At 47.8% G+C, this 25,373-nt stretch overlaps 1 protein-coding gene across 1 annotated transcript in view; it reads right to left on the reverse strand.

Annotated features, from left to right (window-relative positions):
* GAD2 (glutamate decarboxylase 2) overlaps positions 1-25,373 on the reverse strand; it is a gene marked incomplete at its 5' end in the record, with an annotated part of 538,013 nt that overhangs the window by 82,684 nt on the left and 429,956 nt on the right. Inside the window, one exon of the mRNA XM_078662797.1 lies at positions 257-364. Coding sequence (XP_078518923.1) covers positions 257-364 — 108 coding nt within the window. The remainder of the gene's footprint in view (positions 1-256; positions 365-25,373) is intronic.

Genomic DNA, 25,373 nt, shown 5'->3' on the forward strand with positions numbered 1-25,373 from the left:
AAATATGCGGAAAACAGCGCAACCGCAGAATCACATGAATCCAGTGGCCCTGCCCAAGATGTAGCATGATACCCTTCTGCTAAGGCACTGTAACAGGGTGCCTCTTCAGGGGTATAAAGCGCTATGCAAATGCAATTATAATACAACATAATGCATACTTCAAATATGGAAGAACAATTCTAAGATGTTAAAAAATGGATTAAAGGGCAGCACAGTATCACACACCTACAATGAAGGGTCAACAAGAGGTACATACCTTTCCATTGAACACCATTTCATATCCTTCCCTGTTCTTTATTTTATTGTATAGATATTCTGCCAGCTCCAAACACTTATCAACCTGAGCTTCAAACCCTTCTGTGCCCTGGAAAGAAAATAGAACAACATTCACAATCACAGTTACACGAAAATAAATGACCCAGCAAAATGCAGACATTATGTTGAGCAAAATAACTGCTCTATTTTTCGTGTGGAGGTTTTTTTGGGGGAAGACCACGTAATGGCTGTGGTTTTGGCAACAACCCAGTCCTTTCATGTTCAGCAGCCCGTGTCTGTCTAATAGGCCTCATTCCATTTTCTTGCTGTTTTGAAAGGGTGATCCATTCCAAGAGCCCTGGCTGCGTTTCAGAAGCTCTTTATCTGTTATTTTGTCTAGAAACGTGAACACGGCGTGGATGTGCTCGGCACATGTGCTCGACAGATTTTCCAGCCTTTTATCTCCCCGTACGACATTTCACAGAGCTGTAAATTGGGAGCACTTACAGAGAGGTTTACCCAGCACGAAACACCAATCCGGAAAGGGTCTTTTTTTACAGCATGAAGCAAATACTGGGACCCAGAATCACAAAGATATTGCTGTGACCTACTCACTCAGTATTCCTGATTTACTCCTGGAATACTCGTGGCTTACTACTTGAATTCAAACGTAAGCCATGTGTACTACAAGGTGCAAATTGAGAGGAGCAGGCCACAGATAAGTAACCACATGATGGCTGCACTAGCCATTCTGCCACTCTGTCATCTTTCCAGTTGGCTGCAGATTAGGGGGCTGCTTTCAGGGCTGGGTGGGCTACCATGACCAAGCCATGACCCAATTGCTCCTTTTAGGTTAATGCCTTTGGAAGCGTGGTCTGATATGAACATTTTTGCCACGTTTGATTTTGGATTTGAGTCTAGCCTTAAGAGATTTGCAATATTTTGTCCTGCATTACAAGTACTGGCCTAACTTCTGTTCCTTGTCCAAATGCATGTTGGCACACGGATTAATATTTACCACATGCAGTGAATACCTCACCCTATTACACCCAAATTGTAATGATAGTTTTAGAGCCGTCTTACATATATTTCAGCTAAGAAGGTTGCCCAGGCAAAAAAACACTCTAAGAAATGCATCATGTACAGCTGCCTTTTCAAAATGCTCATTTAATAAAATAAACACAAATCACAATATCTCGCCTGCTTAAACATCTATCACTTTAAGTGTTTAATTACAAGTCTGGGGGTCCACGGACTACCAGACTCATGGGGGCGCAGCGGTGGTGGTCTTCAGATGGCCCTATTCCAATTAGGGCAGGCGGACCGCCATTACCCTGCCACGGCAGCCAGGAAACTACTGCTCCCTGGCAGTGTTGCAGTGGTCAGGAGGCCACAATATGCTTGTTGGGACCACAGGGGTCCAGCCAAGTATATTACGAGTTTCCTCTCTGCCATGGTTTTCATAGTGGTTCCTCCTCCATGAAGACCGTGGTGGTGAGGAAACCTGCAATATGCTAGGCGGGACCACTGCGGTCCAGCCAAGCTTGTTGAGTTTCCTCTTCACCACGGTTTTCATGGCTGTTCATCCTTCACGAAAACTGAGTTGGAGAAGGAACAAAGAGGGACCTAGAGAGCCCCCTTGTGCCTTTGCGCCATGGGGTGCATGCTGGAGGGCACAACATGTGCCACTTTGTGTGCCTGCACCCCTGTTCCTGAATAGCATAGTCTTTATAGTCCATGCCATCCAGGAACTGTTTTTGGCGTTCCCATTGCAGTGCCCATTTTCAGGGCAAGGCTGTAGAAACGTAAAAGAAAGCCCAGACACGAAAAATTCCCATAATCTGGCTAGTGGCCCTATCACAGGTTTGGCGCTGCGGTTGACCTATCGCTGCACTTCATACTCATAATCTGGCCCTAAAACAGGAGATTCTGGTCCAAGGAGCACTGGATCCATGCCAGTTTTCTAAGATAAAAATATTATAACAATATGCATACAATTAAACTAAATAGAATTCATTGGCTTAGTCAGTAAATAACCTAAATATCTAGCATGGATCCAGCCCCCCAGTCCTAGGTTGGATGCCACTTCTTAAAGGGATGTCACTGAGAAAGTGGCAAATAATTATTAAAGTCAAAGACCCTGCCATGAAGACATTCTTGATATTCCCTGAGGTCTCTGGTGAAGAAGACATCTCGTTTATTATTTTCAGATTCTAATTTTGTAAACATCTGTGATTGGCAGTTAAAGGAAGCTCTTAATCCAAATAAGTGACAAAGGGTGTTATGAATTGACATGATGAGGGTAGGCATAGTTGAAGGAGGACCATTGAGCACTTTGGCAAAATAGTCTAGGTTGCATTTCTCTTCTACTTTTAGAAAGGTAGCACTAATTGGCATGAGATATAATTCATTCAGGTAAGCATGAACCTCAGGTACATCTGGGAGCTGCTTGGATGGAATTCATGTTGAAACGATTTTACGCCCTTGCTCCAAGTTACACCAAGCAAAAGATACTCTGACCTGACATGTAACCATGTAAAATAGAAGGGTAAGCATTTCTCAAAGACAATAGGTATGGTTTTTGTTTTTCAAAAAGTGTGCCTTCTTTTATTTGCAGATTGTATGTGTGTTTTTGTGAGTATTGGTGAGTAGGTGTATGAGAGAATGAGTCAGCCGGTAGATGAACTGATGAATGACCGAATACATGGGAGGACTGAATGGGTGAGTGAGTCAGTGCATAGATAGCAATATGGATCAATGCATGGACAAGTGGCTGCATGAGCAAGTGGGGCATTTGTTTGTGTTTCTTTGCTTTTCCAACGCCAAAGCCTAGGAACATATCTCTTGAACAGCAAAGGTCAGTGATTAACATGGAGGTTACCTATTTGTATTCATCCAGCCTTTCATCCTTCCAATGAAATGAATCTCATTCAACCACGGGTAACATTAGCATCAAGAGACAACTCTTCAAACGGTCAGTATGATTTTCATTCTACACATAAAAGATCATACTTCGTTAAACTGCCAATTTGTTACTCATGGAAAATTAGAGGATCCACTTTGAAATTAACATAACTGAATGTTTCATCCTTAAAGCTTTAGAAAAACTACTAATAAGTCTGGCTTGTTTGACACTGATATTCGATTCCCAGCAACTTAAACGCTCAGGGCCAGATTCACAAACTGCACTGTGTGTTACGTTGTGTAGTACTACATACGTACTAAAAAACTCACTACAAAGTGCTATTCACAAACTGTAATTTTGTAGTAACTTACAAATTCAACTTACTCTTCTGTATTAAGTCGAGCTCTGCACATGGCTAAACACTGGTACTGCAGCACTATTCTATTGAAAATAACAGGTACGGACTTAAAATAAAACTCTGTAGGGAGTAGTGTGAAATACAATTAGATCATTTAAAAAAGATAAGAATATATAAAAATATAAAAATTGCAAATATTATTTAATTATAAATATTTACTAACCTATTTTTAATGAAAAGCATAATGTAACATTAAATTATATTAACAATAATTCCATTAATTTAAATGCATTCCATACACCATTTTGAATGATTATTTTGAAAAAATCTTCCTGTGGGATTTTTAAACTTCAGAAAAATCATTTACATTTATTTGAATATATTTTTATTAATTAATGTTTTAATTCAAAATTAATTTAATAGTGCTGCAGCATGTTTTCTATTTTGTCCCACATGTAAAGTAAAATGAATTTGCTTTAATATTAAACATAAAAATATTTTTGATATTGATTTTTTAGTTATTTTCTTTTCTTTTTGTATACTGTACCATTGCGGAGATCTCAAACCCACTGCAAAGTCTCCCTTTGGTAAAGTGGTGAAGTATATTGTAAATTTAAAACAAAAATAAATATTAAAAATATTTTGCAAGGACAGACCAAAATGTATAAAAGGATACATATTTTAATATATATTTTAAGTTGCAGTTTGTCATTCTCCAATAACAGGAATGCAGTGCAGCACTAACATTCAGAGCACATATCCATATGGTAATGCCATAAGGAAGTAAACTCTCACAGCAGTTTAACTTGAATGTCCGCAAAGGGCCGCTTTGTTGTATTTGGTTATCAAAGCCAACACCCTAAAGTTTACGATATAACCGCAGTGTGCTATTTTTTGTTATATACTCATAAAACCTACTGCTGGGCTACTTGCCTGTGGATGAAACTCAACTACATGTCGCATAAAAAGACATGACCCCTGTGAGACTAAACGTTTTAGCTACCCATGACCCTGTCTTTAGCCAGGTCGCTCCTGCCTCGCCCCACAGCTCCACCAGTGTGCCCCTGCTGCTTGTCACCGCCACCTGACGCAGGTTCGAGGCCCCTCTGCCTTGGTAGTCTGGTACTGCTGTTTTTGTATTGCTACTTTTGTTTCTTGTATTGCTTCCTTGGTTTTGCACTGCTGCCCTATATTTGTCTCCTTGGTTTTTCTCCTTGTCTCTGTGCCCCCTTGTTTTTGCCCTCCGTGCACTTGCCTTTGCCAGTTTCCCGCCTCTGAGTCCCCTGCAGCCCCGCCCCCTGCCCGCCTATTCCTCACCCCACTCCCACCTCCCAACTGCTCCTCCCTCCCTCCCACCTCCCCTTATATGGCAGCTGCTGCGCGGTGAGGAGAGCGACCCTTGACCCTGTCTTCAGGCAGGTTGCTCCCCACTTGCCGCACAGCTCCACCAGTGTGCCTGTGTGCCTCTGCTGCTTGTCACCACCGCCTGCTGCAGGTTCGAGGCCCCTCTGCCTCGGTAGTCTGGTACTGCCGTTTTAGTATTGCTACTTTTGTTTCTTGTATTGCTGCCTTGGTTGCACTGCTGCCCTATATTTGTCTCCTTGACTCTGTGCCCCCTTGTTTTTGCCCTCCATGCCCTTACCTCCGCCAGTTTCCCGCCGCTGAGTCCCCTGTGGCCCGCCCCCCCTGTCCGCCGATTCATCACCCCACTCCCCCCTCCAAGCTGCTCCTCCCTCCCACCTACCCTTATATGGCGGCCGCTGCGCCTAAGGCAAGCCCTTCTTCGCCCATCCGCGCCTGGACCGTGCCCAGCACCAGAACCACCGGCCCCCGCGAACGCCACAATGCCCATCTCCGCTACGATGCCAGCACCCTCCACGCACGCAACACCGGATGATCACACACCTGCTTCCAGGCCGCCCTGAAGCGCATCCAAGGACCCTTCTCCTGCTGGAACTGCAGCTTCACCAGCATCCAATCCGCCAAGTCATCCACTGTGAAAGAACGCAACCACCTCAGATGCATTCTTCTCAACACCTGCTCCGCCCGCAAACACACCGCTGAACTCTGGGACCTACTCGACTCAACCTCCCCAGACGTCGCCTTCCTGACAGAGACCTGGATGAACTCCTCCTCGGCACCCGACATCGCCATAGCCATCCCGGACGGCTACAAGATCACCTGCAGGGACCACACCAACGGAACAGGAAGAGGAATTGCCATCGTCCACAGGAACACTTTCAGAGTCTCGACCAACACCGACGACACCCTCAGCACCACCGAACACCTGCACTTCCAGATCCACACTGACCCAACACCATCCTCAGAGGAACCCTCGTCTACAGATCCCCCGGACCCCAGCCACAGTTCAGCGACTCCATCGCCGACCTCGTCAGTACACACACCCTCTCCTCCACAGACTACATCCTCCTGGGAGACCTGAACTTCCAACTCGAGAACAACAACGACACCAACTCCACCACCTTGATCGCCAACCTCGGCAACCTTGGACTCAGACAGCTCGTCACAACACCCACCCACTCTGCCGGCCACACGCTTGACCCCATCTTCTCCGCAAGCTACCACGTCTCCTTCAGCCACACCACCGAACTCCATTGGTCCGACCATCGCTGCATCCACCTCAGCTTCCGGAAACCCACCACGCACCACCGCACCCAACAGATCCCTTGCCGCTGCTGGAGCAAAGTCACTGAAGACCAGCTAACCACCACCCTCGCCCAGAGCCCACCCGCCAAACCCACCGACCCCGGCACACCCGCCCACAACCTCAGACAGTGGTTCGACGACTGCACCAACACCCTCGCCCCGATCAAGAAACCCTCCAACAGGCACACCAGCAAGAAAGCCAGCTGGTTCACCAAGGACCTCCAGGCCTCCAAGCAGAAGAAGAGAGAAGAAATAGCACCGTGAACCGACACCGGAGAACTACACAGCCCTCAAGAACGGCAACCGCAGACACCATCACCTCATCAGATCCGCCAAAAAGGCCTCCTTCAAAGACCACTTAGATGACAACGCACACAACAGCAAAGAGCTCTTCAACATCATGAAGGAACTCTCCAGCTCCAACACCAACGACATCCCACCTTCACAAGACCTGTGCGACTCCCTTGCCACCTTCTTCCATCGCAAGATTGCAGACATCCACGACAACCTTCAACGTCACAACAGCCCCGACAGCCACTGAGACATCCGCCCCCACGGCCACCATCCGCACTGATCCTTTGCTCTCCATGACCAACATAGGCGACGACGACACCATCAAAATCCTGCACACCATCCACTGAGGATCTCCGTCAGACCCATGCCCACACCAAATCTTCAACAAAGCCAGCACCGCCATTGCACCCCATCTCCAGAAAGCCATCAACATCTCAATCGAGACAGCGACCTTCCTGGTGAGCTGGAAGCACGCCGAGATCAACGTCTTACTCAAAAAACCTAAGGCTGACCCTAAGGACCTCAAGACTGTCTGGCCCATCTCCCTGCTCCCGTTCCCGGTGAAGGTCATCGAGAAGACCATCAACAGACAACTGACCCGCTACCTCGAGGAGAACCGCATCCTGGACCCGTCCCAGTCCGGGTTTCGCAGCAACCACAGCACCAAAACTGCTCTCATCGCTGTGACTAATGACATCAGGGCCCTGCAGGACATTGGCGAAACCATGGCCCTCATCCTCCTGGACCTGTCAGCCGCCATCGACACTGTCTTCCACCACACCCTTCGCACACGCCTCCACAATGCTGGAATCTGAGGCAAGGCTCTGAACTGGACTACCTCCTTCATCTCCGACAGAACCCAGAGCGTCTGCCTTCCCCCTTTCCGTTCTGAAGCCACTGAGATCATCTGCGGCGTACCCCAGGACTCAACCCTCATCCCGACATTGTTCAACATCTACATGGCACCGCTCGCCCACGTCGCCCTACTGCATGACCTCAACATCATCTCCTATGCAGACGACACCCAGCTGATCCTATTCCTCACCAAGGACCCCCTCACCACCAAAAACAACCTCCACGAAGGAATGAAAGCCATCGCCGAGTGGATGAAGAACAGCCTTCTGAAGCTCAACTCGGACAAGACAGAAGACCTCATCCTCTGCTCCACCCCCTCGGCTTGGGACGACTCCTGGTGGCAGACGGCACTGGGAACAGCACCACACCCACCGACCACGCACGCAACCTGCGGTTCATCCTTGACTCTACTCTCTCCATGACAAAGCAGGTCCACGCCGTCTCATCCTCCTGCTTCAACACCCTCTTCATGCTCCACAAAATCTACAGGTGGATCCCCATCCGAAACAAGAAGAACGGTCATTCAGGTCCACATCAGCAGCAGGTTGGACTATAGAAACCCCTCTATTCAGAAGCCTCGGCCAAACTCCTGAAAGAACTACAACGCATTCAGAACGCCTCTGCATGCCTGATCCTTGACATCTCTGGCCGCAGCCACATCACACCCCACCTGAAAGACTTGCACTGTCTCTCCATCAACAAGAGGATGACCTTCAAGCTCCTCACCCACGTAAACAAGGCACTCCACAACACCGGACCAGCATAACTCAACAGACGACTCACCTTCTACACGCCCAACCGCCAGCACCGCTCCGCCGACCACGCCCTCACCATCGTCCCCCGCATCCGAAGAGCGACCTCCGGCGCCAGATCGTTCTCTCACCTCGCCGACAAGACCTGGAAGACTACTCAAGACCTGGCTATTCGAGCAGTAGCAGCATCCCCACCCCCAGCGCCTTGACATCCCCACGGGTGAGTAGTGCGTTTTACAAATGTTCTGATTGATTGATTGATTGATTATTGAAATGGGAAATACTTCACACATTTATCTAGTGCTCACTGCGTGACCACCACTGATATGTGCCACTCACTTGCTGTATAGCTGATATCCATGCTCCCTTTCTTCAGTACATGCAGCCTTGGGACAAAGTGACAAAGCACTTCAGACTCTACATTTAGGAGGGACTCCTGAGGGATGACCTGGATTCCATTTACGCTGGAGTTGTCAGGTTGAGCTAGTTTTCAATAAGCAGGGACACCTCTCTTGGGGTCCCTCATACACTCAAAGTAACTCCTGCTCTCTCAGAAGCATGGCCGGACTTCGTAACAAGCATTGGTAAAGTCACTAGTTCTTGCCTATGAGGCTTTTTAGGACCACTGTACAGCAGAGTCACCATGGCTAAAAATAATGTAAAAATGAAGATAATATGTCTCAACTGTCATGTAGTTTTGTAGAATTTTGTCAGAAGTGTGCACCTACAAAAAAGGGCAATCTTTTTATTATCCAATTCATGATGCATTAGTAAATAAAAAGTTGCACAAAATGCACTTTTTGATATTGTTCTAACACACATTTTTGATATAGCACTAATGCATTAAAAAAAAGAAGGAGTTGGTTAGAGGTGGGAAGTATGAAGGGAACAACATAATAAGGAGGGGGAAGGGCGGGAGAGAAGGATGTGGGTGGGGAAAGAAGTACAATCAAGAGACAGAAATTGGGAAGCGCAAGGACAAAGTAAGGTGGGCAGGGATGGAGAAGCACACGTACAACGTGGGTTAGATGGGCTAATAGAAAACAACATGGACAACGGTGGGTGAACAGGCTGAGATTTTGACGCTTACTGACAAAGGAGGTTGAGCTGGTGACAGCGCGGACAACTTAGCCAGGCAGGGATGGTGAAGCTCAAGCACAATGGAAGGTAGATGTGGAAGCACACAGACAATGGAAGGTAGGCAGTGAGGGTATACAGGGATGGGGAAGTACATGGGCAATGGAGGCTGGCAGGCAAGGATGGATATGCACACAGACAATGGAGGATGGGTGCACAGGGATGAGGAAGCACACAAACAATGGAGAGAAGTTAGGGGTGGGGAAGCACATAGACAAGATAGGAATGGAGTGTGAGGAGAAAGCAAGAATGGCAATCGAGGGAGGGAGGGCAAGGGGAGAAAACATGAGCAAGAAAATGGAACACAGATTACACAATTGTGGCAGCTGGAAAACACATGCACTCTTGTAGACTATTTGACCAAAAAGAAACAATATAGCACTTGAAAATAGAGCAGTGGAAGGACACAAGTAATGGGCCAATGGTCCAGGAGAGGGACAAACATTAGAAGAGGAAGGAAAGCTCAAGGAAGTTGAGGAGTAAGGAGCAAGCACATGAAAGTGACAATAAGGTCAACCAGTGGTAAGCAATGGGCAGCCTCTAAGACCACCGACAATATATCTCGCAACAGACACACCAAGCACTGTTTTAGGCAAAACCTGAATGAGTCACTATATGGACAGACAGGGCCTTAGAGGGGCTGGTGTTTATGCTGAGAACAGACTCATAGGAGCTCAGGCCCCCACTATCCCCCCTTTAAAAAAAGACTGAACACTTGTTAAGTCTGCCACTGATGTTGTGGGATGTTTTCAAACCCCTTAATGGACATCGGCTAGGAAGAGCCTCTCAGTGCCTAGATTTCCAGCTCGCCTTCCCTACTCCATGTGATAGCACCTCCTCATACATGTGCTAAAGTGTTGCACCATGTGCGTTGGTAGGTCTGTCGATAATGTGCATGCTAAGAGCCTGCTTTCAGAGCAGGGTGGCCTGCTGTGACCAACCCATGCCCCTCATGGCCCCATTTTAGCCACTGCCTTAGGTAGCGTGGAGCTGGCTTGAATATTTTTGCTAGGACTGATTTTGGTTTCAAGGTTTATCCAGCTTATAATTAGTGGAAGAAAAATGGACAGGTCAGTGCCAATTTAGAGTAACCCAGCTACTCTTCTACACAGCATCAAACCAACCCAGATGAGGGGATGAGTTAAAGGGTTGGGGGTGACATCCTGTGTGTGTGCTTGTCTTCTTAAGATTAGTACATATGGGGAGGAGCTTGGCGGGCATCCGAGATGGCCGCGTGAGCACAGCGCTCCCCGGACCCCCGCCGCTCCCGGCTTAATATCCTGATTTGATCCTGATTTTTGCGAGGGTTCATATAGAGGACGTTGGGCTGATCTACCTGGACTTTTCGTAAACGAATTTGGACCTCGGGTGTCTGAATTATGTTCACTTGAACTTTTGGGCTCCGCCCTCGAAGTGCGCCCGGGACTGGGTGAGGTTCGGTGGCCGTCTTGGAGTTGAACAACAACGGCAGGGGGATTGGTCGTGTGAGACCCCCTCTTAAGTTTCGGTTTCATTTCTGCCTCGGACTGGGACATTGGTGAGAGGACTGGGCCAGAGCTGCGGCCGCGCTCCACGTAGGTTGTTTGGCCCTTGGCTGCACTGTTTCTGGAGTGGGCTGCATCTATCCTGGTGCTACATCTCTTGTAGTCCTTTGGTCCAGGGGCCTCCGTTTCTGGTGCTCGGCCTGTCGACCCTGGTGACATTGCTTGTGACGCATCTTCAAAATGGCGGGCAGAGGGGACCGAGAGACGCGCAAGACGAAGGCACCTCTGCGCGGGGGTCCGGTTCAATCTAATGTCATGGATCGTTATACCCACTCTAAGGGGTCCCCCGGAGCTGCCCTGCCCGGTCCCACTGCGTCGGACCAAGTACTAGATGCGTCGCCGGAGCCCTCCTTGCAAGACATCATGGGCGCCATTTCTGGCATGAGGGAATCCATAGGCCACCAGTATGAAACTTTGGCCCACAAACTGGACACTGTGGCGATTGAGGTCAATTTGATTCGAGCCGATCTCTCCAAGACGAACGAAAAGGTGAAATCGTTGGATATCAAATCTTCCAGCCTCACGACGGACGTCTCTGATATTCAGACGGAGATTGGCAATCTCCGCAGGGTGAACGATTTCATGACCCGGCGCTTGGAGGATTTTGAGAACAGGGCGCGTCGCTGTAATGTTCGCGTGGTTGGTGTGCCGGAGAATCCAGAACCCCACTCGGTTGATCTCCTGGTTGAAGATCTTATCCAGAATCGCCGTTCACCGTCTGGCCTTAGTAAATTTTTCGCAGTGGAGCGCGCACATCGTGTTCCGGGGGGCCAGGGCAAGCCTGGCGCCCCGCCGAGACCTATTGTTGCCAAGCTTTTCCACTACAGAGATCGGGACGCTATCCTGCAGGCCTCGCGGGCGAAGGGCCCAGTAGCCTTTGAAACTGCCACGGTGAACTTTTATCCGGACTTTTCCCAACAGGTCCAGAAGCAGCGGATGGGATTTCGTGGTGCCAAGAAACGTCTTAGGGACTTGGGGATGCGTTACGCAATGCTCTTTCCGACCAGGCTGCGGGTGGAGCATGATGATCGAACTTTCTTTTTTGATCGGCCAGAGGCTGTGAATGACTGGCTGGACTCCCTGCCTAATCGACCTCCTGAGACTGAGTCCGAAGCCCACCCGGGCGGTGCTGAAGGTGGTGTTGAGAGCTAAACGTTTCGTTTTTGACTGATGCCTTGTTTTGTATGACTTTTCCAGGGATGTAAGCCTATGTTCCTCTATCTCATATGTGTTTTGATGTATGGTCTTATTCTCGTTATTTATTGATCGGGGGGCGGGTGGGACGGAGCCTTTCCTCCTCCGGGGTCTTCGTGTAGAATAGGGGTTCTTGGGCGACAGGCACACTGCAGGTTGGGGTGGCTTTTTAGCTTTTTGCAGGGGTGCAGGGTGGGGGGTGTTTTCCTGTTATTTGGGGGGTGGGTGGTTGGGAAGTTCATTGTTTGTATGTTCTGTGTTCAAGGCGACTTTATTCTGTATTTGAATTGCTTTTTGTGGTGTGCTCATTGATGGGGGGTTTGGGCTTTGTCGGGTGGGATGGGGGGTAGCGGGTTGAGATTTGTTTCGTGGAACGTTAATGGTCTGGGTGATCGTATCAAACGCAGTGTGGTGTTGAAATGTATACGACGTTTATCTCCTGACGTTGTTTTCCTGCAGGAGACTCATTTGATAGGCAATGTCTGTCATGCAATGAACAGGTGGGGCTATCGCCTCGTAGCACATTCGGGGTTCACCTCGGGTTCCAGGGGTGTGGGTATCCTCATTCGGGCTTCCCTCCCCCTGGCTATTGATGATGTTATACAGGATGACCGGGGGCGGTATGCTGTCCTTGTGGGTCGGTATGAAGGCCGTACCCTTTCCTTATTAACTGTTTATGTGCCCCCCGGCTTGCAGACTTCCACCTTTTCAGATTTGGGCCGTGTCTTGTTGGACCTTCCTGATATTACTCTCTTTCTGGCTGGTGACTTCAATTCGGTAGTCTCTGGCATTCATGATCGCCACCCTCCTAGGGATACCCCGGCGGCTCAGCAGTGGTTGGGTGGCTTTTTGGATACCTTCGGCCTAGTGGACTGCTGGAGGCTTTTGCATCCTACGCAGCTGCAGTACACCTTTCACTCCGGGGCCCATGGGAGTTTGTCTCGGCTGGATTATTTCCTGATGCCTGCGGCTCAGTCCCCGGCTGTGCGTGAGATTGTGCACTTGCCCAGGGGTATCTCTGACCACTCTCCGCTCTGGCTTCGTTTTGAGGTTGGGGTGGAAGCGGCGGGCAGGGTGGCTCCCATTAATCCGTGGTACCTTACCTCCCCTGAGACCCGCACCCTTTTACTTAAGTCCCTCGACTCGTATTTTCTGGATAACGAGGGGTCGGTTTCATCTGCTGTGTCCCTGTGGGAGGCCTTTAAGACTGTGATTCGTGGGCAGGCCCTCTCCCTTATTGCTGAGGCTAAGAGAGCGAGGAATAGAGAAGTGGTTGATCTTGAGGGGGAAATTTCTGTACTGGAGGAGGGCTTGGAATCTGGTGTCACGCCTGAGAAGCTCCATGCCCTGGGTCTGAAACAATTTGATTATAAGTCCTTGGTCACGGATGCCGCCAAAGTGATGTTTCGGGAGCAACAGGGACGTTTGTATGATGTGGGTGATAAAGCGGGTAAATTGCTGGCGTGGCTGGATAAGAAGGAGAGAGCTAATCGTGTGGTACCCGTGATTCAGTCTGCCTGTGGTGTGAGTGTAACGGACCCGATTGGGATAGTTGACCGGTTTGCCGAGTACTTCCGTGTGGTGTATACCCCTGTGTCTGTGAGGGATGTGGTTGACTCTCGCCTTCTGTTGCGTGATATAGCCCTGCCCATTGTTTCTGATTCGGACCGTGTGGCGTTGGACTCCCCCTTTACGGTTGATGAGATAGCTACTGCCATCCGTTCCCTCCGTTCTGGCAAAGCATTGGGCCCGAACGGGTTGCCAATCGAATTGTACAAATTGCGTCCGGATAGGCTTGCTCCGTATCTCCGCGCCATGTTTCTGGAGTCCCGGGAACGGGGTATTCTCCCTTATGATCAGAGACTAGCCACGATAGTTGTCATCCCCAAGGAGGGCAAACCACGTGATCTTTGTTCCTCCTATAGACCCATATCCCTACTAAATGTTGAACCCAAGGTGTTGGCGAAACTCCTGGCCACCCGTCTCTTGACGGTCATTAGTGACTTGGTCCATCCGGATCAATCTGGATTTATCCCACATCGCAACACGGCTCTGAACCTACGTCGTCTTCATGGCGCGATCGCGAGGGCGGGGCTTCTGACGGAGCCGGCCATTTTGGCATCGTTGGATGCATCCATGGCCTTCGACACGGTGGAGTGGCCCTATCTTTGGGCGGCTCTTGAGAAATTTGGTTTTGGGCCTGATTTTATTGGTTGGGTCAAGTTGCTGTACGCGGCACCTCTGGCGCAAGTGGTGGTGAATGGTAGGGTCTCGGCTCCTTTCACCCTCGGCAGGGGTACCCGTCAGGGATGCCCCTTGTCTCCATTACTGTTTGCTCTCGCCTTGGAACCGTTGGCTGCCTGGCTCCGGTGGGAACCGTCTCTCAAGGGGATTCGCTGGTCTCCGGACTTTGAGGACCGCGTTTCGCTTTACGCGGACGATATCCTTTTTTACCTCACCTCCCCGCGTAAATCTCTGTCTGTTCTGTTTGATGTTCTTGCTTCTTTTGGGGCCAACTCGGGCCTCGTTATTAATTGGGCCAAGTCCTGTGTATATGTTCTTTCGGGGGTTTTGCCCCCCTTGCCGAGTAGACTTCCCATTCAAGTGGTCCAATCGGGCTTCAAGTACTTAGGGATTTTTATTACGTTGGACCCGACGCTCCGCTTTGAGCATAATCTCCTCCCACCGTTGCTTAGACTGCAACTGGATGTGGCCCGTTGGCGCAAGCTTCCTTTATCACCGCTGGGCAGGGCGGCCCTGTTTAAAATGATGTCCTTGCCGCGATTCCTTTACGCGCTTCACAACTCTTATGACGCTATCCCTAAGACCTATTTCCAAGAGATTGAGAGTCTTCAACGGCAGTTGATATGGGATGGGCGACCCCGTATCGCACTCGCAAAGCTCACCATCCCCTGGTATGACGGGGGCATGGCGCTCCCTGATATCAAGCGATATTATTGGGCTTCCCAGTTGTCTGCCATTAATCATGTGATGTTTTCCCCGGGTCGTAATCCTGCATTCGAGATGGACAGACTCCAGCTTCCGGGTGGGGACTTTACTAGAGCGCTTTATTCCCGATCAGCCGGGCGCCATCTTGTCGGCCCATCCAGGATTGCAGTAACGGTGTGGCGGGCTGCGAGTGTGAGTTTGGGGTGGGAGGATCGATTGACGTTAGCGACACCGCTTTATGCATCCGAACGTTTGGGCGGACTCTGGTCTACCAAGGGTTTCGACCGCTGGGATGTGATTGGGATCTGTAAGGTGGGTGACGTGTACTCAAACGGTTGTGTGAAGTCGTTCCAGGCCCTCCAGGCGGAATATGGTTTGAGTGGTAGGGAATTTTTTCGCTACCTGCAGGTCCGACATGCCCTCGTCTCAGTCTTGGTTCCTGATGAGGCCTTGCCTGACTCTTCCCCCCTCGAGGACCGTGTCCTTGATGGGCATCTTCCCGATAGCACTATTTCTCTGATTTACAAGAAGTTGATTAATAATCGGGTGGACTTACTGATCCGACTTCGGGAGGCTTGGGTTCGCGATGGGTTGGAACTGGACGACGAGGATTGGCAATCGGCGCTCTCTTCTCCCAAGGAGGTGGCCATTCCTGCCCGTCTCCGTTTGGTTCAGCTTAAGATTCTTCATCGAGTCTATGTCACTGGTCCGCGTCTGGTTACGATGGGCTTTTCTTCGGATGGGCTATGCAAGCGTGGATGTGGCTTGAGTGCGACTTTTTTGCATATCCTTTGGGAGTGCCCGGTTATAGCTGCTTATTGGACTGCTGTGCTTGAGGTGATGACTGCTGTTACGGAGGTGGCCCTGCGACCGGAGCCTCGCAGATGTCTGTTGAATGTATGGGAACCCACTGACTACTCTGTGGCCCAGACCAGATGGGCTACCCTTGGTTACATGATTGCGAAGCGGGATGTCGCGCAACTCTGGGGCGCTTCCAGGCCCCCTGAGGTCTCGAGGTGGGAAGACAATATGGACTGGTCCATGTTTCGTGAAAAGACGGTTTATGTGGCCAGGGGCAGACCCAGGGCGTGGACGAAGGTTTGGGGCCAGTGGAATGATTATCGTGGGGGTATTTGCACCCCTCCCCTTGAAAACACTGCTGAGATTGTCCTTTCTCCCTAGACTAGAGTTCCCGGAACCTTTCCGTAAGGTTTTTTATACTTCCGGTTCTCCCCGCTGCTCCCCTCCCCCCCCCTCCCCGACTTGATTGGAGCCTCCGGGCTCTGGGTGTGTTCTCCTGATCGTGGAACCGTCCCCTCCGCTCTTTGGGCTGACCTTAATTATCGTCCATTCGCCTTTAGTGTTTATGTTTTCCTTTTGTAAAAAATAAAAATACAAATTGTTCTGTGATGTCTATAGAGTAACGCTCTGTACTTGAGCTGTACCTATCCACGGGTGTATATTTTCTTACATGCATTTTGCCTTGTTATTAGCGGCCAGCCCGTGAGGTTGTAGGCCCATTCTTGTATTTTTCTATGCTTACTCCAATAAAGGTTTTGAAAAAAAAAAAAAAAAAAAAGATTAGTACATATAACTCATGGAGCAGCTTTGTGAAATATATGAAGTAAAGCATGGAAGCAGGTCCCCTGGCAACCAACAGTGCTATATGTGAATATAATATATGCTATGCCATACTTTTAATAGTGCTTTATGAAACTAATTTAAAACATGACAGCAGGCAGAGCAATACTAAAAATGCCACCCCCCATTTCTTCCTCCCAGCCCCCAAACCGTATTCTTCATGGATGTTAAGTACCCCCTGTCAAATGTGAGATCTACTGGGACTTTTTAGTCAGTAGCAGTTGAATTATGTGCTGTGTGGTATCCCTTTCAACAGAAAAAGTGTTGGAAAACAAATATGACTATGCCAGCTGCTGCTAGCTCAGATGCAAAACTGGCGGAAAGTAACACAGATGACAAGAGGCTGCTTGATAGCTACGGGACATTATAGGAAGCAATGAGCAGAGGTGCAGTCTGACGTGTTGCCCAACTTTTAAATGCTACAAATATGTCACAGATACTTAAGAGACACACGGTATGAAAGGGCACTTAGCACATATTTCATGTGTGCGTATTGCGTATTGCGACTTATATAGCGCACGTATCACCCGAAGGCATCAAGGCGCTTGCCTTGGGAACCCGTCCTGGTTTTTCCCTGTGAGATAACCCCTACTGGGTATCCCCAGGGTGAAAGCCAGGCATCCCTCAGCAGGTGGGCCACCGTAGTGGAGATTAAGCAACTATTGCCCAGAGTTGCACCGTGGGACCCCATGATTAGAATAGGCACCGAGGCGAGAATTATCGAGTCCGTGGACATTTTTGGGCTCAGGACCCTGCCGCGTCAGGAATTGAACCCTGGTCCCGGGCCAGACCTCTGCGCTCTAATCAGTGAGCCATACTCCCCCATGTGTGGTGTAACACACTAAAATAATTGTTGCACTTAAATATTATTAAAGAGTGACTTCATTGTAGGATGACAGAATTTACCCATATTAATGTGTTTACTATTACTGAGTGTGAAAATTAGACGATGCTCATTTAATAGATAATGTATTCACCATATAGATGAAATGTGATTCTCTTAATGTGTGTGCTACATCACGTGAAAATACTTAGGGGCTAATTACAATGTCTGTTGGAAAGCCTCGGACTGCTGGTCGAAGGCTTCCTGACCGACATTGTAGGTTTAAAGTCCGACCGCCGTATTGTAATGACAGCAGTCCGAGTTTAAACTGGCCGGGGAATCCAACACAGTTCCGACGGGCTCAAGGAGCCTGTCGGCCAGTCGAAATGGCCTCATAATCCCTTAAAAGGGGCATTCCCGTCATCAGGATTATGATGTTGGTTTCGGGGAGCCTTTCCATGCCGGCCTTTCCGAAATGGAAAGGCTGTTGGCAAGTGACTTTGGGGGCCCTTAGCAGGGCCCCTGTTTCCCCCTGACCCACTGTATGTGGCCCGTGCCTGCCACACTATGCAGGGATTTTCACAGACTCCCATTTCTCAAGAAGCACAATAATGAGGGTCCTTTGCTGGTTTGGGAGGACCAAAAGCAGTGCCTCACTCATTGTTGGAGTAACTGATTTGGTGGATGCTATATGATTAAATAGGTGTAGGTAAGGGATTATGTCAGAGCTCAAGCCCAGGGGATTTATGCAGTTTAAGGACATTGATTGCTGTCTGAACTTATTCCTTGCTAATTGGGCTACTCAGCTCTTCGTTTTGATCTACTTGGGGTAACTCTACTTCCTGGAAATATTCAAGCTGTGACCCCTCGTTTGTTTTTTTGGACTTATATAGATTTGCATAGAAATCACTGAAGGCTTTCGCCTTGTCTTCCGCAGTCTTGGCTACCTCTCCCGTCTCTTTGCAAATATGAGGGATGTAGTCTTTCTTGTGTATTACTCTTAGTTGACGTGCCAAATGGATGCCCACCTTGTTCCCTTTGTGGTATGTTTTGTGATTGAGGCATAGCAGAGTGAATTCTGCTCTGTCGGTGTATATTGCATCCAGTTTCCTTCTTAGAGCTGTGATCTTCCGCTGCAATGGTAAGGTGGGAGCATTTTGGTGAGAGTACTCTGCTATCTGAAGCTCTTTCTCAAGAGTAAGTCTGTCTTGGGTTTTCTGTTTGTTTAATGTAGTAAGCAGGAAGATACAATTCCCTCTAATTGTCAGCTTGAAATCGTCCCATGAGGTGGAAAGACTGGTGTCTTAAGGGTCATTTAATTGGCAAATTCTCAAAAAGGCTTTACATTTTTCGTCCCATAGGAGACAGGCCCTGATGAGAGACCACAGTAAAAACCAGCGTCACAGTTGAGGCCGAGGGTCAGTCCAATGTAATGTGAGCTCTACTGAGGTGGGTCAGATAACACAATCGGATGAAAGTCGGTTGCCATGATAGCATGTTCTAATGATTGGCTGATAAACGTGTACTTGAGACATGAACATGAGCGATGGGAGTGGGAAAAGAAAGTATAGTCGTGGGTGGATGGGTGGTTCCCCCTCAGGCATCTATTAGGCCCATAGATGGCATTGATGTTATTAGTGCTTTGGAGAAACTGAAGGGGTCGGCTCTTTGTGGGTGAGTGCTATCCACTTCGAGATCACAAGTAAGGTTAAAGTCTTCCATTGATATAATCTCACACTGCAAATCCCCCCAAGAGAGTAATGAAGGAGAGGAAAAAAGTAGCTTGTGCAGTATTCAGGGTGTAGATTGATGCTATCTTGCACATCTTGCCCAGTTGTGCTCCCTTCACCATTATTACTCTCCCTTCTTTGTCTGTTTTGCAGCCTAATGGTTGGAACCTGAGAGAGGAGTGGAAGTGTAGGGCCACTCCATTGTGTTTGGTAGAAGCTGAAGACCAATAAATGACAGGGTGTGCTTTATGTTGTAGCTTTGCCACAGTTTGTGCCTCTTAACTGGCAAATGTAGCCCTTTAATGTTCCTTGTTAGTGTAGTTAACACCATATTAGCACTGGATGGTCAATGGTAAACATGGTTACCCATCGTGCCTCTTCCCTGGTGTCCCAGTATGACCCTCCCTCCAGAAGCCCCGGGCTTCTGCCCTCCCAGGCGCTCCCCATGACCCCACCCCGTACATTGACTTGGTCTCACTTATAGAATAAAAAATAAATAACAGAACAAAAACATTCGGGAACACCGTTCCCCAACAGTTGTGTAACAATAGGGTAAATTGTGTTCGTGTAAGCATGTTAGCCATGAACCACTTTAAGCATTTGCGCTAAGATAATATTTGATCGAGGTAACAGCATGTAAACTAGAATCTGAAATAAATCTCCCAATACCACTGGGCATAATGCACCATACAGGTTCTTCCAGTTGAAGCAGAATTTTATAGAAGCTGGTTAAGAATTTCCCCTGTGGTGGGGCCTACCATACAAATATATAGCAGATAATGCAGAAAAAAAGTCATTTCTGGTATACAAGTTTTAGTCTCCGTGTCCAAGTTCTCATTGCTTTATATTCAGAAGCCTGGGTAGGCATGTCAGCCTAGGGCTCCACACTTCTCCTGCCGTTGTGACCATTGTTGTGAGAACCATTGTCATGCGCCACCAGTACATGTTGTGTTACTCATGGATTGACCTTCTGTTTGATCATCTGGATGATCGGGTTTGGAGATTGAAATCCAGGGCAGAGCTGCTGGCTCCTAAAGGTCTGAGAAATGATATGACCTGTTGTGGTAGTTGAAAGCGAGACCAAAAGGATAGGTCTTTATCTGATGTTCTCGTGGCACAGTTTGTCCATAACTGGCTTGAGCTATAGATGTCGAGCTAGAGTTGCTGGGGCGAAATCTTGGAACAGGAGCAGGATACTCCTTGAAAGAATACCTCTTAAGTTTTCCTCGCTGCCTGCAGAATTGCATCTTTCACTTTGAAAGAATTGAGCTTCACCAAGACGTCTCGGGACACTTTCCCTCACCGTGGTTGAAGGGACCAACCCGGTGGAACCGTTCAAGCTTAATTTTCAGACTTTTCTTCCCCAGGAGTTCTGAGATCAGGCCAATTAAGAAAGCCTCTAAGTCTGATCTCTCCAGTCTCTCCTCTAGGTGTTGTAGTCTGAAATTGTTGCATCGTGAGCGATTTTCCAGTTCTTCACATTTTAGTAGTGTATCCTTTAAGTAGCTTTTAAGGTGAGAATAGGAGCTTTCGTGCTAGCTCGCTAGTTGTTCTAGGGTCTGACACCTGTTGTCCAGCGCAAATGTCTGTGTTCCAAAGGAGTCCACATCTTGTTGAAGAGTGGTGAGCTGCGAGGTGAGATCTGACTCAAGAACTTCCAGGGAGGTAGTGAGGTCAGCCGTAAGTTTTTCTCGCTGTTTTTTTAAAAGTTCTGAAGGGAGGATAGGAGATTGCCCTTAGTTAGTGCCATTTTGCCATCCCGGGTTGAAAGTGGGTGCAAGTCTCTTGTTTTAGCTGGTTGAAAGTAGCTGGACACCCTATTTGCTTGCGATTTCTTCGAAGGCATTTGGAGCTTGGATGCTAAAACGGGAAGAAGATTGGCAACTAGGCCTCTTTTAGGGCTCCTTTAGGTGGGTCCAGGAAAGCCCATCCGTGTGTCTCCCCCTTGTTAGATACCTTGGAATCTCTTTGGGGCTGCTGACTAGGGCCAATCTGAAAAGCTCTGTCTAATTGAGGGGGTACTCCGCTGTAGCAGGGTGGCATTGGATCAATACTCTCCAAAGCTGGAAGGGAGCTTGTTTTTAAATCAGGGAAGTGGGTGCCTAGCTCACTAGCGTTTTGTAACTGAGCTTTCTGATGCACCCGATCGGCCTGGCTCTGCCTGCTCCAAGGCCACATGGAGAGGGTGTAGCATACTCAGATGATATTTGATGTGGCGCTATGGGTCAGCTTCTAGCCTAAAACTTGCTTCAGGAATCACTCAGGCCTTCAGGAAGGGAACACCAGGTGCCCACCTCCTATTTTATTACCTTTGCCTCATTTCCCATTGGGGGGTCACAAGGTCTCAGGCCCCAGGCTCGTTGGAGGCTCTAAATCCTCAGTGCTGCCAATGGAGTTCAGTGATGGACATGGAGCAACTGGGGATACATTGGGTAGCAGCAGCGTGGGGTACCCTACTCTGGCTTCTCTCGTGATCTCCCCTCCCCCACTGTCATACCTGATGAGTTTTTTTGTGTGGCTCCGAAAGGAGTAGCAATGCAGAAAGTTTGACTTTGAATCATCTGCATCTGCCACACACTGGATGCAGGGTTATACAGCGGTGCGGCTGATCTCCTTGCAGCGCATCCTCCATTTTAAAGTCAGGCATTGTATAGTCAGGCAACAAGGTCTCCCCCAACACCACGAGGCCACCACCCAATACAGCGCAGTTCTTCCTCGAATGTAGGCACCGGTGTCCATGCAGCTCAGGCACAAAGTGAGAGGCGGTTAGAGTTAAGTTATCTTCCCCAAGGCCCCCCGAGTCCTTGTACCTGGCGTGGGTGCTTCCGTTTACGTTGCCTCCTCATGGCCCTGAGTTGCCACACTATCTTAAGGGTGGGGATCTCATGGGGGACAGGATATTTGTTTGTGTGCCATTAGATCCTGCTACAGCCTCCGTCCGAAAAGACAGTGGGGAGTCTCTTGCCTGCGCTGCGGGGGGCGGGGTTAAACCATGTGTCTTTCCGTGCCTCTCCTTCTCCATTGTTTCAGGGGCACAGTGTGGGTTAATTTGTTCCTGATGGGTGCAAGCTTCATGGAGAGGAAGAAGCACCGCACAGCCCGAGTCTGTGCAGAACAACTCCCAGCCAGCCTGCTCCAGTGTAGAGAACAGGCACTTGGAGGATGACAATGCACCTAGGACACACCAGCTTGGCGAAACATCTTTTTAGCACATAATTGACCCTAGCAGAGACTTTTTTTTTTTAAATTAAACTATATACATGTGTGTTTAATATTTACCAATAAAAGGCATACCTGCTTATTTCCTTTGGGGGAGGGTTCTAGTAGGTTGTGTGGAGTAAGAGAATGGTATCTGTGCACCTTCCCGAAGTCTTAGCAGCACAGGTGTGAATTGCTGCTTCTCATCGAGGCACTTGTGGGGACACTTTACTACAGCCTTTGAATAAGGGATGGTGGAGGCTGAGAGAGGGCTGGCATAAACACACTGGCTTTACAATCTGGGCAAAGCAGGGGACATACTAAGGAGGGAAGAAAGCTACCTGACTCTTGTGTAAGTCAATGATTATCAGTCTTTGGCACTGAACGGGCTAAATTTCAGGCACATTAAGCACAGACAAAATGCTAGCATTCACTATGAGGGGAGCAACAGCTGAAGTAGGCTTGCACACTGCCCTATCCTGAGTGCAAATTGTGAAAGACTCTGAAGCACACCAATGAATGAAGAGGAGAGACTGAAAGCCACTCTATGCATGGATCTTGGCTAATGCCAAATCTAAAAGTAAACAACATTTGTGGGAGGCTACTGGGACAGAACACCTGCTATTTAAAGAAGCTTTTGAGTTCAACACCAGTAGTGCCACAGTAATTTACTAATATGTTGGTACATAGTAAACAGGTAGTCCATGACATCAAAAGCATTTACATATGCAGTTCTATATGAATTTGTGGTTTTATTTCATTTTAAGTGACCCTGTATTTATTTCTACATTCGTTTAACTGAGAAAACCCACCACGAACTGAATGTTATGACTACACTACTTCCCCACATTTAAAGCACATGTATTTTACTTAACAAGGATTCTAGAGCAAATAATTCATCCGAATTTTAAAAAAGGGGTCAGGACTAGGTCTGTGCAAATTTTGTATTATGCCCATGTATTTACTACATTTGACTTTATTCGGATTACAGAAACTGTCAATATATTTTCCCACTACAAAATATAATTTAACATAATATTTTCCCACTGGAGATTAGTTCGAGCAGAAAACGCCTTTTCTTCTAGGATATTGCTCCTGCCTTTTGAATTCGATTTATGTGAGGTATGCAATCCATTTCAATATAAATTCCATGCAAGACACCTGCAAGTGAATTTCACTAAAGTTCAGGTAATTTTGGGCAATTTTCGCAAATTTTCCCTAGCATACATTGGCCATACTTAGCCTGAACATGGCTTATGGAAATGTATACATAATATAATTTTGTTTGCCCTTATTAACCTTTTAAAACATTCCCTATTATGACAATGAAATGTTTTTCGTCTGAGGCACAGGTTCTTTCTTTCTTAACCTTTTGACTTATCTGGTCCCCAATTACTAGAATCCGGGGAGCCCCACCGAATCATTACTGGAAGTCGGGGGTCACTGGCTTAAGCAATTTGGATGGTTTTAACCTCAAAACAATGGACATAATACAGAAACAATCATGTATCAAACACATACAAAAATTATACAATATTTGATTTAAATCCTATACAATTTTAAAAAGTCAACGTTTTCATTTTATTGGGAAGGTTGGGACTCTTCAAAATTCAAATGAGACCACACACCGGGCACACAATATATTTTGATTGATATGCTTGCACTGCTCCCATGAATCAATCTGAGGACAGCAACCTAATTTTTAGCCTCCAATTTGAAATTCCTTCATATTTACAGGACGTTGTATAATTGTACATTTTATGTCTTTATTTATATACACTTTAATAATCTGTCAATATAATTCGATTTGCTAAGCAGTCACAGACCCCTTCAGTAAACATGGCAGACTCCAGGGGTTCCTAGACCACAGGTTAAGAACAGCTGGTCAAAAGTTACAGAGGGTTTAATTGAAAAGGAAAATCGAACGCCCATTAAGGATGTTCATCTCCTTACAGAAGACTGTTAAAGATTAATACAAAAAAAAATCCAAGCTTTTTGGGTGATCTTGCAAAAGACACATGTTTTAGTTGTTAAAAAAGCTTTCATTTGTAAGGATAAATAGACAAATACATGCATTCAGTTGAACTATAAGGACGTACAGGAAAGCAGGGGATGAATCTAGCGGTGTACCGTCAGTGGCGTAATGAAACTTGAGGGGGCCCCCCTGCAAACTACATGGACGGGGCCCCCCTCCCATCCTCCGTGCCAGTCTAGAGCTCACAGGCCAGCGACCCGCCATACTGCAGGGGGTGCGGGGCGATTGTTACGCCACTGTCACCAATGCACCCGTTATAAGTAACACTGGATGGTGGAGTCAAAGTTTGGGATTAGTCTGCCAGCAGGCTTTCATAGGTGGTGGTCCAGTCATTACAGGGTCCCGCCATCGGTAGACCGGGGAAGTTTGCCCAATGTTAGGTGGGTTTCCTGATGCAGACTCCTGTCATGATATACAACATCGGGCTCACTCATTTTGACAAAAGTGCATTGACTGCTCCTTCTCGTTTCCGTTTTAAAACATTAGACAATGCGACAATGCAGTATTTCAAAAGCAGATGTAACTACAAAGAGCAAATTTTCATAATACATTTTTATTAGTGGACAATAGCAATCTTAAGAGGCATTGCATAGCTTCATACACACTTTGACCCCAATTCCATCACAGACTCTCTCTCTCTCTCAGTGAGTCAGTCTCTCTCTCTCTCTGTCATTCAGTCTCTCTGTCATTCAGTCTCTCTGTCAGTCAGTCAGTCAGTCTGTCAGTCTCTCTCTCTTAGTCTCTCTCTTAGTCAGTTAGTCTATCTCTGTCATTCAGTCTCTCTATCAGTCAGTCTGTCAGTCAGTCTCTCTCTGTCAGTCGGTCTCTCTCTCAGGCAGTCAGTGTCTCTCTCTCTCTGTCATTCAGTCTCTCTGTCATTCAGTCTCTCTGTCAGTCAGTCAGTCAGTCTCTCTCTCTCTCTCTCTGTCAGTCAGTCGGTCTCTCTCGCTCTATCAGTCTCTCTCAGTCAGTCCCTCTCTCTGTCAGTCTCTCTCTCAGTCAGTCTCTCTCAGTCAGTCTCTCTCTCAGTCAGTCT

Source organism: Lissotriton helveticus, chromosome 10 (genome assembly GCF_964261635.1).
Source record: "Lissotriton helveticus chromosome 10, aLisHel1.1, whole genome shotgun sequence".
Taxonomy (NCBI): Eukaryota; Metazoa; Chordata; class Amphibia; order Caudata; family Salamandridae; genus Lissotriton; species Lissotriton helveticus.